Here is a 16,485-nt window from a genome sequence, read left to right as displayed (position 1 = left end):
TGCTCCCAGAAAGAAAATCAGAGGAAGAGCTAGTGTGTAGAATTCCTAGTTATCTGTGAACCTTTCCTAAGGGAACCAAAAACCTTGCCAGTATCATCACTCATTTTTAAGCACATTTTCATAAAACCATTCTGATTCACCCATAGTTTATCAAGGTAACAACTTTGAACTATCTTTTCCCTAATTTTGTGCAGCTACCTCAGACATATAGCTTCTGCTACAACTACACCACTTCTTGCTGCTAAAATTTTCTTCCATCATTACTTTTAAAGTACGTAAACCCAGCATTTTTTTTACAAGATACTTTGTATTGATGAAGCACTACCTCTGAAGTGAATTTTCCCATGTACCATTGTAAGAAGTTTATGTCATGTTGAATACTCACAGTTCATATACATTTCAAACACAAAGTACCTTAAAATGTTGTCAAAATCATTAGTCGCATTAGATGTGTCTTGTGATTTCAGAACATGACTACAGTGACAAAAAAATTGAAAATTTTAGTACTGCTGATACACTGATACACACATACACACACACACACACACACACACACACACACACACACACACACACATGAAGTACACAAAATATCAATTCCTTTCTTGCTTCACCCTCACAACAGAGTCTGGTGTCTCAGTGACCTGTCCTCCCTTTTTAATCTTCCACAACCTATCCCTTTTTTCTTCTCATGGAAGGAAATTATAGTTCTGAAAGCTAGAACTGTTTTGTGTACTTTTATACGTCTATGAGCAGTTCTAAAATCTTTGTGCCCTGAAGTCAAGTACTGAATAGCAATTTTGTCTCTTAAATGTACAGTTTCCTCAAGTGAATTTTCCTTTTGCAACAATAAATATTATCTATATATTGGAGTAATTGAGGCCTGTGACACAATCTTTGTGCATGAAAACCCTTTTGAATTTATAGCTGAGTTCTTTCCAAACATTGATTTGATTTTGATTTATTGATCCATTTTCATCTACAGCTGCACAATGTACAAGAGATATTTGGATTTTTTTGTTAATATTAACAGTTTTACATATAATATAACTTTGTACATAATAACACACATTAATATATCAATTAATGATGAATACTTAAATAAATGTTGTTACATTATGTACAGAGAGATAAAATACAAATGTTCTTCTGAATGAGACTACATTGGGTAAACAAAAAAAATTTAGTTTTGTAGGTATTCATTTACTGTGTAAAAGCAGTGATCAACCAAGTATGACTCCAGTTTAGATTTGAAGTGACCAATGTTTTGTATGTGTTTAATGGTATCTGGTAAGGCACTGTATAGTTTGATACTAGGATGGATAAGGCTGTTTTGAAATAACTTTGTGTTGGCGCTTTGAACACGTACATCCAATTTTTGTCTTGCATTTTAGCTGTGTATTGTGTTATTTTGAGTGATGAGTGGTCTTTTTGACCGGAAGTTGCTTTAAATACAATATATTTTAAGTATATATATGCAAGGAAGTGGCAGGATCATCCTTTTTTGAAACAATGGTCTTTTTTGAAACAATGGTGTCAAATGCCTTTGACAAATATAAAAATATGCCCATGGTAAGTTTTTTGTTGTCTAATGCTATCAGTGCCTCTAATAGAAAGGAGTGAACTGCAGATTCGGTTGAGTGGTTTGCTCTAAATCCATGTTCAGATTCTGACAGAATGCCATTTACCTCTAAGAAGTCTGTTAGCCTCTTATTGAAAAGTCTTTCTAATATTTTTGAGACAACAGACAGAAGTGCCAGTGGTCTGTAGTTGGAAACATCATCTTTGTTTCCTTTCTTGTATAATGGCTTTACTTTTGCTATTTTCAAACATGAAGGAAAAGTTCCTGTAGCAAAAAATAGGTTACATAGGTGGGTTAAGGGCTCAGTAATCAAGTCCCCACACTTCTTTACAATGAAATCAGGTATATCATCTACACCTGTAGAGTGTTTCATTTTGAGACTTTTTATTGTAACCTGTACTTCTTCCACATTTGTTAGGTACAGAAACATTGATCTGCTTGAGACTTTTTCCCCTGTTTCTGTATGCTGTTATCTATTAGTAGTCTGTTGTAGTAGTTTCTCTGTTACATTTATAAAATAGTTATTAAACATGTTAGCTACTTCCTGTGGGTTATTAATGTTTTCCAAGCCAGCCTTTAATACTATATTATTAACTCTACTTTTGTAAGATTTGGTTTCTTTTTTCACAACTTGCCAGATTGCTTTGTTTCTGAAGCATCTTCTATGTCGTTGTCATTGTCTCCTTTCTTTGCCTCCTTTATTATTTTATTTAAGATAGATTTATATTTTTTAAAGTAACTATCAAACTCCTGAGTTGTGTTGTAGCTTCTTGCAATATTGTGAAGGTACCGTTTTTTAGCACAAGATTTCCTTGTACCATTAGTAATCCACTTGTTGCTTTTAGTGGTTTGCACTGTTTTGGATTTCAATGGAAAAGCAAGATCAAAATAATATTTAAAAATATTCATGAATGTCTGAAACTTATCAGAAATATTTTCCGTATTATACACTATCTCCCTTGATTCTTGTTGGAGATAATGCTGGAATGTTTGCACTGCAGTATTTCTGAAAGTTCTGCCCATGTGTGTAGTCTTCCTCATATAATTATAGGATGGATTAGTGTTTACACAAAAGCTTATAGCCTGTGCATGATGGTCTGCCAGTCCAGCTTTTATTACAACTGATTTATATTTTGTTTTGGAGCTTATTATTATTTGGTCTACGGTAGTGCTAGAATGATTCGTTTCACATGTAGGGGAGTGGATTGTAATCTCCAAATTATTGTCTGTTAATATGTCCATCAGCTCAGATTTTGAATTTCTTCGCTTACTAAAGTCTACATTTAGGTCTCCACATATAAGAACTGTTTTTCGATTACTACTTTATTTAGTAAAGTATCAAGCTGAGTATTGAATTTTTTTAGGTGGGTATCTGGAGATCTATATAAACATACTACAATTAATTTGAATGCTGGAATTTCAAAATCTTTCTCAGTGTTTAAGGATTAAACATTGTCTAAGTTATTGAATTCAATATCTTTCTTTATGTATATGCAGTTCCCTCCACGTGTAAACTTTTATCTACAAGTTTGTGCTGCTAACATATAATCTGTTATTTTCACTGTTTTTAACTCATTTTCTTTCAGCCAGTGATCAGTTAAGCACAGTATATTAATGTATCTGAGTTCACTTGATAGCAAGATTTCAAGATCTCTTACTTTATTCCTAAGTGACTGTATATTCTGATGAAGAAGAGTGACCTGGTGAGATTTTAGGTTTGTTCTGATTGTACTTGGTTGACCACTTGCCTTTATTCCTCAATTTAAATTGTGTGAGAAATCTTCGTTCTCATCTAGAAGCGTGAGTTGGTTTTTTCCATTGGTCATAAGAAAATGTCCTGATGGTGAAAAGAGGCAGTTCTCCATCTCTCTGGTCATTTTACTTGTGTGGTCGATGTTGAGGTGGTTTCTGTTTTTGCTGCAAGGACTGCTACTGGAGGTGGTGTTGATAGGTGCACTAGTTATCCTAATTTGGTCTTGAGGATTTTTGGGAATAAAAAAAATCTTGTACATGACATGGTCGCCTTACATTTCTTCTCACTGGAATTGCTGAACTTCCTCCTGTTGCTAGGGTGGTAGTAGTTGATTGTTGGTGTTCACTGATACATGTAAAATTAGATGTCCTTGGTGATACTTTTGAGACTGAATCTGCTGATGTCCTTAGTGGGTCTTCTGTAGGTACTGCTTCTGGTTTCCAGGGCCCAGTTCTTCTTGTTGTGTCTTGAATATCTTCGGTTGTGGAACTTGGTTCTGTTGCTTTTTTTGGGTTAGATGCTTTTGCTGGTATCACAGCCCAGTTTAGTCGATGGTAGTTTTGTTTCACTGTGTCTTCTTTGAGTGATGAAGGTGTAGTACAGTTATTTTTTGCGCCTCCTCGTTTATCTTTCATAACTATCGAGTTGGATAAATCCATTTCTGCTTCTGATTTTTCTTGTGTTTTGACTGCCATATTTGCTGAAAGGTCTTCACATTGTATGTATGTTAGAGCTGGTATTTGCAGATTGGCACTTACTGCTAGTTGTAAATGTCTACATAATTTCTCTTTGCCTTCCATTCGCAAGTGAAGTCCACGCTTTGTATAATCGCTTCTACTGAGGAATGTATTGACGTCCACTACCATTACATGCTCATAATTTTTTGCTGTCCTCATTGAAAATTCATTTGCAGCATAGATTCTGTTGATCAGTTTTGGTACATCGTATCTGTACAGAATTGTGCACAAGATAACTTTTGTGTGGATTGTCTTATGAAGAGAATCTGTTAAGGCACATTTGAAATCCTGAAATTTCTTTAGGATGTTGTTTGTCCCACCTAGAATGATGACACTGTCATTTTTCGTATATTCTTTCGTCTTCCCGTCTATGTTACAAACCACGTCTTTTAACTGTGTGTTAGGTTTTATTACAGAAGAGATGTAGTGTTTTTGATTTTGAGAACTGTTCATAATTTTTGCACAGTGACGACCATGACTGTCAGAAAGAATTAATATGTTCTGTCTCTTGTTATCATTGTGTATCATTTTTTGGGGCACTGGTCGATTGCTTTTTTTACAGTTTCCATTTGTATTAACGCTGTTGGTTTTGTCAGGGCACTTCATAATAAAAACACTTGAGTCCTTCACTGTGGTATTTTTGCTTCTGGTCCATTCATGCTGCTTTTCTTTCTCACTATTTACAGTTTTTGTCGGTTATGTTTTGATTGGTGCACTCGATTTCAGATAACCTATCAGTTCGGTATTTTCTTTTCGAAGTTTCGTTAAATCATTCTTTAAAGTGTTAATCGCTGTTTGCATACTTGTGATACACTCTTTTAAATGTTCGATATCTGTTACACATTTGTTACATGGAATATTTTCACTTTCAATGGCTGTATTTCCGCGTGGTAGAACATTGCGCACATCACACTCGTGAGCCATTTTATTTGACTTCCAAGTGTGTCTTCAGTGATTGTAGCAACAGCTGCTTCAATCCATTTTCTTAATTCAGGGAGGTCTGCTGGTAGCGGAGGCATGTACACACAATCCCTGATGAATCCCCAAAGGAAAAAATCTCATGGCGTTAGGTCAGGTGAACATGGAGGCCATGCAAAGCAAGCCCTGTCATTGGGCCCCTTGCGGGCTATCCAGTGCTTGGGTACATGGGTAAATTGACTTTATGTGTGCTGTGTGATAGATGGTGCTCACATTGAACATTTATAAGGTTCTTGGTAAAACTGTTTGTGTTGCTCTTTCATTTGACATTTCATTTATAACTGTAAGTTTAATGTAATAAATATCATAAAGCATTAAAACCCGACATTCATTTATAAACAGCCTGTATTATGGATTAGTGTACCCTTTCTTATCTTAGGGAATAGTACTGTGGGGCGGGACATGCCAAACTAATATGGAAAAAGAGTTTTTATACTGCAGAAGTGAGCCTTGAGGAACACAGCAAATGTAAAACCAGGCACTTCTTGCAAACCCCTGTTCATTATACACAATATTCTCACAATTTATGCTGTGTATATGGTAACAACTATAACGCTGGTGAAAGGAGACACTAAAATTACATGAAGAAACAAGGATATTTACAACTATGAAACAAGGCATAGAAAAGACTTTCATATGGTTAACAAAAGATTAACTTTAATAGCAAAAATACCCTATGTCAAAGGAGCTGTTTTTCATAACTCGTTACCACATGAAGTTAAGATATTCACAGGGGATACTTTTAAAAAATAAGTCAAGTAGTGGTTTTATCCCAAAGGCCATTGTAACTTGAATTTATTATGAATTATAATGTAATAAGAAATAATGTAATCTGAAAAAAATGTAATTGTAAAAACTTTATACTTAATTGAAAATGCACATGCATGTGTGCCCCATTGCAGGCCATTAATGAAGGTGTGAGCATATGGAAGAAATTCGCAGATATGTGAGTGGCTCAGAGACTTCTTAAATAATAGAACCCTGTATGTTGTTCTCAATGGTAAGTATTCATCAGAGACAAGGGTATCGTCAGGAGTGCCTCAGGGAAGTGTGATAGGACTGCTGTTGTTCTCCGTATAGATAAATTATTTGGCAGACAGGGTAGGCAGCAGTCTGCAGTTGTTTGCTGATGATGTCATGCTGTATGGTAAGGTGCCGAAGATGAGTGACTGTAGGAAGATACAAGATGACTTAGACAAAATTCCAGTTGGGGTGATGAATGGCAGCTAGCCCTAAATTTGGAGAAATGTAAGTTAATGCAGATGAGTAGGAAGAACAAACCTGTAATGTTCAGATACAGTATTACTGGTGTCCAACTTTTGCAAAGCAGTATGAGGTGGATAGAGCATGTGAAAACTGTGGTAGGGAAGGCAAATGGTTGACTTCAGTTTATTGGGAGAATTCCAGGAAAGAGTGGTTCACCCGTAAAGGAGACAGCATATAGGACTCTGGCGTGACCTATTCTTGAGTACTGCTTGAGTGTTTGGGATCTGTACAATGTCAAATTGAAGGAAGACATAAAAGCAATTCAGAAGAGGGCTGCTAGATTTGTTACCATTAGGCTGGGAAAAACTTAAGTATTACAGAGATGCTTCAGAAACTCAAATGGGAATCCCTGGAGAGAAGGCAGTGTTCTTTTTTGGAAATACTACTGTGAAAATTTACATAACCAGCATTTTAAGTTGACTGCCAAATGATTCTGCTCCCGCCAACATACGTCACGCATAAGGTCCATGAAGATAAGATACAAGAAATTAGGGCTCATACGGAGGTGTACGGACAGTCATTCTTCCCTTGCTCTAATTGTGAGTGGAACAGGAGGGGAAATGACAAGTAGTGGTACACTATATCCTACATCACACACCTTACGTGGCTTGCTCAGTATCTATGTAGATGTAGATTTAGATTCCCATACCTAAACCTTAGGTAAAAAAACAAAGTCTAGATGGAAGATATTTTTGTATCTTGTATTGTTGTATACATCACAATTCATCTGAATCTGCTTCTTATTACAGATAATTTTAAAACTAGGGCTCAATTAATTATACATAATAGTTTCACCATTCATACAGTATAACACAGGTGTTAAAAGTTTAAAATATAAAACTGAATGAAAAGTCCAATAGTCCACAATAGCTGTATTTATTGAAGTTGATTAGAGATGCTAATCAACATCACTAAATATAGCTACTGCTGACTGTTTGATTATTCATTCAGTTTAATATTTAAAAGTTTTAACACTTGTATTATTCTGTGTGAATGGTCAATAAATTATGTTGATTTTTATAACCAGCCCAAAGTAGCACTAACAAGCAAATGAACAGGGAAGTGAATCTAAGAATGTCATGATAATTGAAGAGACCTCTGTAATATGTATGGCTGTGAACTAAAGTATGAGTGAAGTATGCAATTTACTATAGCACCCTTGTTACCAAGTCAACACAACAGAAGCTACTTGTAAATGCAAAACATACCAAACTAAACTTCCTGGTTAGTTTGCCAGTAGGTTGCCTTCATTTTGGCTTGTCACTCATTTGGATGCTAAGGATTTTTTTTTTTTTTAAATCATTGTTGAGTGATGTGGAAAACATTCTGGGTGTGAATAATTCCCTCATTAGAACCTGTGATATTCTTGAATTACTGTCTCCAGCACAGTATTTCCCCTAATCTAACTAATACTGTTCCAAAACTCAGTTATGTCTGCACAAATCCAGAGCAAGTTGGAAACAGGTCGTATCATGTGTATAGCATCTAACTTATTCAAAGTATATTTATATAAGCTACAGTTGATAGTTTGATTCTGAATGCAAAGATGAATAAGTTTTGTGGTTGTCCAACAAATGAACATGCTACATATAGTTGTTTATTATGAAACAAGATTCTTTTAAATTCACTCTGCAACATTGGAATGTTTGTCCCTGTGCTTTACTGATAGTCATACTGTACACTAATCTTACTGGAGTCTTTTAAAGCTGAATGGAAAGTTAGTTGAAACAAGTGCAATTCATAGTTACAATGATTTTGTCAGAATGCAGATCAATGTGACACATGCTGTTTCCAGGTTGTAATCTGGAATATTTGAGAATATTCTGCAACATTCAAAAATGTGTCACTAGTGTCACCATTTGAGAACACTCACACGAGCTTGAAAATATTATAGTGCATCTCATTTATATTATTTTATTTTTTTAATTTTTTTTTAACTTTGAAAAATACATTGATGCCAAAGAGACAGGGAAGAATTCTGGTAACAACCATGGTGTGATGGTGACCACTTCAAACACTGTGATACCTCCATAGCAAAACAGCTAGCAGCATACAGCCACTATAGAGCACAATAAGGGAACTACATATAGCATCAGACACTAAACCACATATTTGCAATGGGCAGTTTTGGAGATATCGTCAGTTTCATCCACTAACACTTATTAATTCCCTGCTGGAACACAGGCATTAATGATGAGGAACAAAGTGAGTACATTATACAGTATGTATCAATGTGTGGCACAGATTGAAAAGAGGCAGAGTGTACTGAAATAACATTAACATGCAACACTAACTGATATACAAATCTTAGGTTCTAGAAGATGAAAATTTAATATTTGTTTATGACTCTAATTATCACCCTTACCATAACCTTCTCCTGACTGCTGATGTAGATTTCATTCACTAAATTGAACACTGGACATTTCTTATATTTAATTTTTTTGTATGTATTACACTGCACTACAATTACATAATTTTAATGATTATTCTTACCTGACACTGACACACAGCCTGAAGGACCGAGAGTTAAGTTATGCCCAGTACAGACAGTGCACTTCTGTCCTTGAACACCAGATTTGCACATGCACCGGCCAGTCATCTGTTCACAATCTTCTCGAACAGCACCATATGGGGAGCATTCACAAGCTAATTGTTTGAAGAAAAGACATCTAATCTTTAATGCGCTTCCATTTATGAATTATATGTATTCTATTCAAATATACGAACTTTCACAGAATATTCAAAAATCCTTGCCATCTGCAGTACTAGTGATATACATTTTACAATTATATTTTATACAAACAAGCTTATGTCTGTTAGGTATTTTTCACATGCGAACGACTTGGGGTAGCGAAGAAGAAGGTGTATATTATAAATTAACACTATTTTTCATGTCATTCGGACTGTAGGTGCATAAACTGTATTACGAGATTTATTAAGGTGTAAAAGTTCTCCACTGTTGCATTAAGCTGTGACAGAAAATGGTAATTGGTGCAGTGAAGGAAAATAAACTAATTCATTTAAACTGTAGAATAGTTTAAACATAAATCATTTTAATCTTCAATCGTGATTACTCAGTTACTTCAATAAACTGTCAAAACAGCACATTGGTTTGACTAACCTGACAGTGTCTGGAAAACCTTTTATGGAGTATGAAAAGCTGAAAGCAATGGATCAATCTTTCTTACTTAATGCTCAGATGCAGCTGCCCCCAGTTTTGTCTTCATAAGGCTGAGACAAATACAAAATCTACAAATTTCCAGCTCCAGTCTTGGAATATTACTACCCAGTAAGATTACTTCACCCCTCACAGTGTCTGCACTCGTGGTCTAATGGCTAGTGTTGTTGCCTCTGGATCAAGAGGTCCTGGGTTCGATTCCCGGCCACGTTAGGGTTTTTCTCTGCTCAGGGACTGGGTGTTTGTGTTGTACTCATCATTTCATCATCATCATTAGCAACAGTGTCTAGATTGGCCTTTATAAAAAATTGTACCGTGTAAAAATTGGGACTTCATCTGTACAGGCACTGATGACTGCTCAGTTGAGTGCTCCAAAACCAAACATCATCATCATCACCTCTCACAGGCAGTTCCCCTATTATCAACACCTCAGTGCTCTATTAATCCATTTTTCCCCTACTTTTCCAGAAGATCCCCAGCCTCAACTCAAAGACAACAAACTCGTACAGATCCACAATGTAGCTACCCTGCAGAAATTTCAATCATATTTAAAGGCATCATTCTATACAGTACCTACAGATCTGTTTTTTTTTTACTTGCTTACACAGCAAAGTGTTATACACAAGCTTTGCCACAGTTTTGCCTCATTTGACTGCCTGATCAACAGAAGTGTTGAATGCACACAAGTTTATAAAATATGGCATTTACTTCATGTCAAATAATCTACATGTGGAAGTGTATTACACTAATAAATGAAAAAAAAAGGCATCTGTGATTTTCTACCACATTAAAATTTCCAAATATTTGGGGTAGCCATAAATTTTAATTATCTACTCGAAAAACTAAACTGCGACCATGAAAACTAAAGGTGGTGCTGGTCTTTCACAACATGCTGGACTTTCAATGCAACTCTCCCTTTCCTAACATGTATTACTTGGCAGAAACATTGATTAAAGAAATCTGGATTTTTGTTGTTCAGGAAACATTCAACATTTATCTTGTCAGCATTCTGGAAAAGGCTGCAAAGCAATGGTTTCTTCTTACAAGGAGAGAGAGAGAGAGAGAGAGAGAGAGAGAGAGAGAGAGAGAGAGAGAGAGAGAGTCACAGGGTGCCATGACAGAAGAATAGGGGGTTGAGGAAAATCTGACAACTGAAAGAAGCATTATGTAAGACCTGTGCAGAATGAGCTGGCATGTTGTCATGGAACTAAAACACTTTGTCTTGATAGCCTCCTGTAACCTCAACAGGAGATTTTGGTAGTATGCTTCGGTGATGGTTAGATCCTTATGAGCGTAATTTTAGCAACATATTGAAGCAGTTCAAAAAATACTCAGCATTACTGAATGGTGGTTGAGCCTTCACCTTTTTCTGTCAATGGTGAATCCACACATTTCCACTACTTGATTTGCTCCTTTGTCTTGGAGTAATAGTGATAGGCACAGCACACATCCATGGTGATTAGGTAGGTAGTCATCTGGATTGGCCTAAGATAGGTGCAATGTTTACCCTGCTGTCTCAGTTTGGCAAACTGTTCAAATGGATGTGAGCAGCCATGGAACCCAGCTTGAAAACTGATCTTTGACGATTTTCATTTTTACCACTAATGCACCAAGGCCTCCTCTTCTTTTCCACTTCCTGTTCTTCACAGAGAGATGGTCTGCCATGTAGTTCTTGATTATTCAGACTTGTTTGACTACACTGTATGTATCTGTGCCACCTACCCACTGTATTATATGATGCTGCATTTTTTATTTCTGCTTCCACCAATTCAGCATGTGTTGTTGTTGTATTGTTTCCCTTCAAATGCACAATTCTCCACTTTGTTAATACACTGTCAAAAAAACAAAAACTGTGACCTTCTGTGGGAAATACCCAGTACAAAGTAAGATCCGTTTGAGAGAAATTCTACAAAGAGTGAATACATTCACATATATAGGCTATAAACTAACCTTTCTGGAAGAAACAGACCTAGCTAAAAAAGCCACCCGATATACAAAAGCAATGGGAGTCATTATTAATGTAATGAAACCCTCTCTCATTCAGAAACAAACCAGAACATGCCTTTATAAGACTTTAGAAAGACCTATGTCTACAATATGGCATCAGTGCCTAGAAAATAAAGGCAAAAGATGCAAAAAGACTAACAGTATATGAAACAGAATTCTTGACACAAACAGCTAATTACACCAAATGGGATCACAAAAAGCATGAAGATGTGCTGAAGGAAATTATATTCAGAATGACTAAAGGAACTGCAGAAAATATCTACAATGAATTAGCTCTTGGAGAGTCCCAAAATCCAAGCTACACTTCTACACCAATGGTGTAAGATTGCTAGGTCAAACAATATTTATTTAAATAATATTTGTTACCAATATTAAAATTTACTTACCACAAAGTGAAAACAGACATGGAAACTTTATCATGCAATAGAGGTATGAGCTGATATAGGTCACAATGATGTGTGGAAAATCCAGGACTGAATGGAACAATATAATGAAAAGGATGGTTGCTAGTCACCATAAAGCAGGGATACTGAGTTGCTCAGCATCTCCGCTACTATATGGTGAGGAGCAACTATCCTTTTCATTATACTGTCACAATAATGTATATTGCAGGAGTGAAGCAATGTGTTCTAATAACATTTGATCCCATGATGAACAGAAACTGATTGTTGTAGCAGTTTTCATATACCTGGCGCAGTGTACTACTACAACATGTCATGTATAGATAGAGGTGGTAACACATATTTCCAAAAGCTTCGGGATACCCCTGAGTTGGTGGTAAGTAAGCTTCTCAAGGACCACGAGTGCCAGATTAACTTCATGGTAAGAACACATTGCAAGCCCTTTCCAGAAACTATTTTGGTGGTAACCATACTTCCCAAGAGCCATTAACATGCCATTGTTTGGTGAGCTTTATACTTCCCACAGCCCTGAAGGCTGTGTTCCACAACAAACAGAAACTATAGCTGGTACAGTGGACTGCCACTAGATGCCAGGAGTGTACAGAAGTGGTAACACATATTCCCTTAAATGCTGTAAAGAAATACATTTAGTTGGAAGTACATCCCCTACGGCCTGCAAAAGGGTTAAACAATCTGTTAGCAATACTAAAATTTTGAATATAACCTCCTTACTGAAGAGCTGTTACTTCACTCAGTTGTTTACACTAATTTTCAGAGCACACAAGCTTGGGCAGTACAAAAATGTGACAGTTATACAAGATTTAGTGTCTTACTTCTAAAAATCCAAGACAACATCTACATTTACATGATGTTGTGCGCTCAGCTCTCTTCAAAAAGCATATAATGTATTTAGTCCATGTTGAACAATATTATTGCATAGAACTATCAAAACAGGATAGTGTATAATTTTTAGAAACAAATGATATAGTGCTGCAAACAGTCTTTAATATAGAAATATTCCAAATTATACATGATTTAACTGTTCTTTTAAATGGCTTCTGAACTCTTCTGTGGAGGTGAGAGACAGACTGCCCAGTTTCCTTGGTGGTTTGTTGACAGAACAGCTTTATTCAAAAACATGCAAAAAATTGTCTGTTGCAGACTACTTCATATATTCTGTAACATACACTTATATAAAAAGCATGCCTTTACCAACTGTACTTTCTGGGGTCACAGGGAAGGGTAACTAGAGATTATGTTATCGTCTAATATCCAATTGTAAGATATTTCAGTGTACTTTGGCATAACATTCCTTGGAAGAAGAAAAGAACTGCACTTGCAGTAAGTATCTGATTAAACTACAAAATTAAATTCAAACACTGGTAACCCTGTGGTGTGCAGTGCGATGTGCCTCAAGCCAGTCCTGGCAATTCTGCCATTACTACTGCACAGTGTTTTATGGTATGGTGAATATCAAAACATGGGACAGCATACAGTTTCCCTTTATTATTATTATTATTATTATTATTATTATTTGTTGCAGCCAACATATCTTATCACATGGCAGATTTTTTTATTATTATTTGTTGCAGCCAACATATCTTATCACATGGCAGATTTTTTTCCAAGGCAAAACAACAATGCTTGAAAAGTGCTTTTATTGTAGTCACAAAGGGATTTCCTCTCCTGGTTTTATATAAATTGCTTGTGGAGGGGGAGGAAGGAAAGGAAAGGAAAGGCAAGGAAAGGGACTGTGGATGACAGCTGCATTGGGCCTTTATGCAAAGTCAGCAGTGATGAGTGGAAATGTGTGCTGAACCAGGATTTGAACCTGGGATCACCTACTTACTAGGCAGTTGCCTTAACCATTGCGCCACCTGGATGCAATGTTTGTCGTAACTGTGTGCACTATCTCAGCATGCCTCTCGGCCAATCCACATTGCCACTTCCAACAACAGCAAGGAAAACAAATTGAATGAGAAAGAAGAACTAAAATACAGCACTACTGATGATCCTAATTTAAACTAATGGTAAGTAATGCTGTAAATATGACTCCCAATTATGAGATCGTGAGTAAAGCCCAATCTAAAAATTTACCACCATAATGTGCAGTCCCTGCATAATAAGATTGATGAAATTAATGTATTGTTAACAGGTGAACTTAAATATTTCTCAGTGTTATGCATTTCTGAGCACTGTCTTAACCCAGAATTAAACCAGAATATGAAAATAAACAAATTTACTTTGGCTTCTTACTACTGCAGGCAAAACAGTAAGCAGGGTGGGGTGGCAATTTACACAAAGGAAAACATAGATTTTATTACCCTACCTGACTTAACTAGAACATATGTCAAAAAAGGATTATGAAACTGCAGCTATAAAAATTATTCAGTTCAACCTGGTTTTTGCTACAGTTTACTGATCACCATCTGGAAATTTTGAACTTTCTTAAACAAAATGGAGTCATTGCTACATAAAGTAAATAAAATGGATAGATTTCCTTACAAATAGTAACCCTTTTGAACCTTGCAACATCCTATAATTTAAAGGCTGAATAAAAGCTGCTATCTGAGTACCAGAAATTTGCCAAACACCTCTAGACCGATTTCGAGTCAAGAAGAGTTTACACAACACTTCACTAAAACTTTTTAATGGAGGCTTGCTCAAATATTAAGCACAAAAGTAAAAGGCAGTATTATTAACAACATTTCTTTAAGAAATTATAATCAGGATAATGTAAGCTACTTCAGCAGCTTATTACAGAAAGAAATCAGTCACAGGCGTATAGAATGAATGATATAAATGTAAAGTTCAACACTTTCATTGATACATTAACCCATTTCTTTAAAATTGCATTCCTACTGAAAACTGTAACCATACAGGGGAACTCCAGAACAAACAGTTGAAGCACAAGGGGAATAAGGGTTTCACGCCAGAAGAAAAGACTACTTCATGAAGTATGTAACTCAAAAAATTCCTCACCTGAAGTACACGCATAACATAAAAAATACTTCAAAATATTTAAAAAGTAATAAAAGCAGCAAAAATAATGCATTATGATGAATATGTTTATGATTCAGTTAATAAATCGAAGGCTATGTGTTATAAAAAATGAAACTGGAGGATATAAACAATCTTGCAAAAATATAACACTATCTCAAAAAAATAAAGAAGTGACAAATCCCTTACAGGTAGCCAACACATTTAACAATTTTATTACAATCAGACTTACATAAGAACACTCAGTCAAATGAATATAAAATAAGTGCATGTAGAGAATCAATGTATATCAATTCTGTTTCACAAGATGAAGTAACTAAAGAAATGAAAGGACTGAAAAATTCCAACCCTGCGGGCATTGATGGTGTACCTGCAACAATAAGAGAAGAGAACATCAAACCTAATTGAAATACTCACACTTTTATGTGACTGCTCACATCAGGCACGCACTTTCCCTGATGTATTGAGAATATCAAAAGTTATTCCAGTATATAATAAGGTGAGAAAAATATGTAAATAACTACAGACCCATCACAATTAGAAAACATTATGTATGACAAACTTATGAAATTTATAAATAAAAACAACATCCTATGCAACGAACACCATCGATTCAGAAATTAGAGGTCAATGACAACTGCTATTTATGAGTGCATCAGTTCCATCCTAAACCTGATGGACAAGAAACATGAATCAATAGGACTATTTATCGACCCGTCAAAAGCTTTTGACAGGGTGGATTATAAAATTCTGCTATCAAAGCTTGAAAGATATGGTATTCAAGGTCTGACCAACAATTGGATCAGTTCTTTCCTGACTAATCATAAGCAGACAGCATGCATCAAGCACACAAATATTGATCTAAAAACTGTATTGGAACACTTATCTCACTATAAACAAATTAAATGTGGTGTACCCCAAGGATCAGTAATGGAACCTCTTCTGTTCCTTCTGTACATAAATGATATAAGCGTAAATGTCGACGCACATAAAACAATCATATTTGCAGATTACACCACAATTCTACTAAAAGGAGACAGCAATGAACAGTTACAGCAGTCAGTAAACATGATCACAAAAAGACAGCAATGAACAGTTACAGTAGTCAGTAAACATGGTCACGAAAAAACTTAGCAGCTGGGCACAGAATAATCAGCTTGTAATATACAGTAAAAAAATCATTGCACTAAAATTCCACAATGCTCCAAATAAGAACATGTTTATCCCATTGGTCACTATCAAAGACGACCTTGTTGGTAACAGTACTGAAGCCAAATTCTTAGGACATTGGCTGCAGAGCAACATAAAATGGAATAAACGTATTGAATATCTCAATGCAGAACTGAGCAAAACATGTTACTTTCTTCGCTCACTAAAATCATGCTGTAGTGAGAAAACAGTAATGAATGCATATCATGCCTATTTTCATTCTTGTTTAGATATGCGGTCACTTTCTGGGGCAACTCTAGAACAGCTAATAGCATTTTTAAACTACAAAAAAAGGGCCATTAGTATCATGTTTGGGTACAAGCCTAGAGACTCTTGTAAGCCTCTGTTTAAGAAATTGTACAATGGAAAATCCA

The 16,485-nt window shown here is 35.7% G+C and overlaps 1 protein-coding gene across 1 annotated transcript in view; it reads right to left on the bottom strand.

Annotated features, from left to right (window-relative positions):
• Positions 1 to 16,485, bottom strand: part of LOC126176521 (agrin-like) — a 366,518-nt gene that overhangs the window by 142,659 nt on the left and 207,374 nt on the right. The window contains exon 13 of the mRNA XM_049923677.1: positions 8,810 to 8,962. Within this exon, the coding sequence (XP_049779634.1) occupies positions 8,810 to 8,962 (153 nt within the window). The remainder of the gene's footprint in view (positions 1 to 8,809; positions 8,963 to 16,485) is intronic.

The sequence above is a fragment of the Schistocerca cancellata genome, chromosome 3, assembly GCF_023864275.1.
Source record: "Schistocerca cancellata isolate TAMUIC-IGC-003103 chromosome 3, iqSchCanc2.1, whole genome shotgun sequence".
Lineage (NCBI taxonomy): Eukaryota > Metazoa > Arthropoda > Insecta > Orthoptera > Acrididae > Schistocerca > Schistocerca cancellata.
Note: the sequence above shows the minus strand (reverse complement) of the source record. Positions and strands in the feature narration are given on the sequence as shown.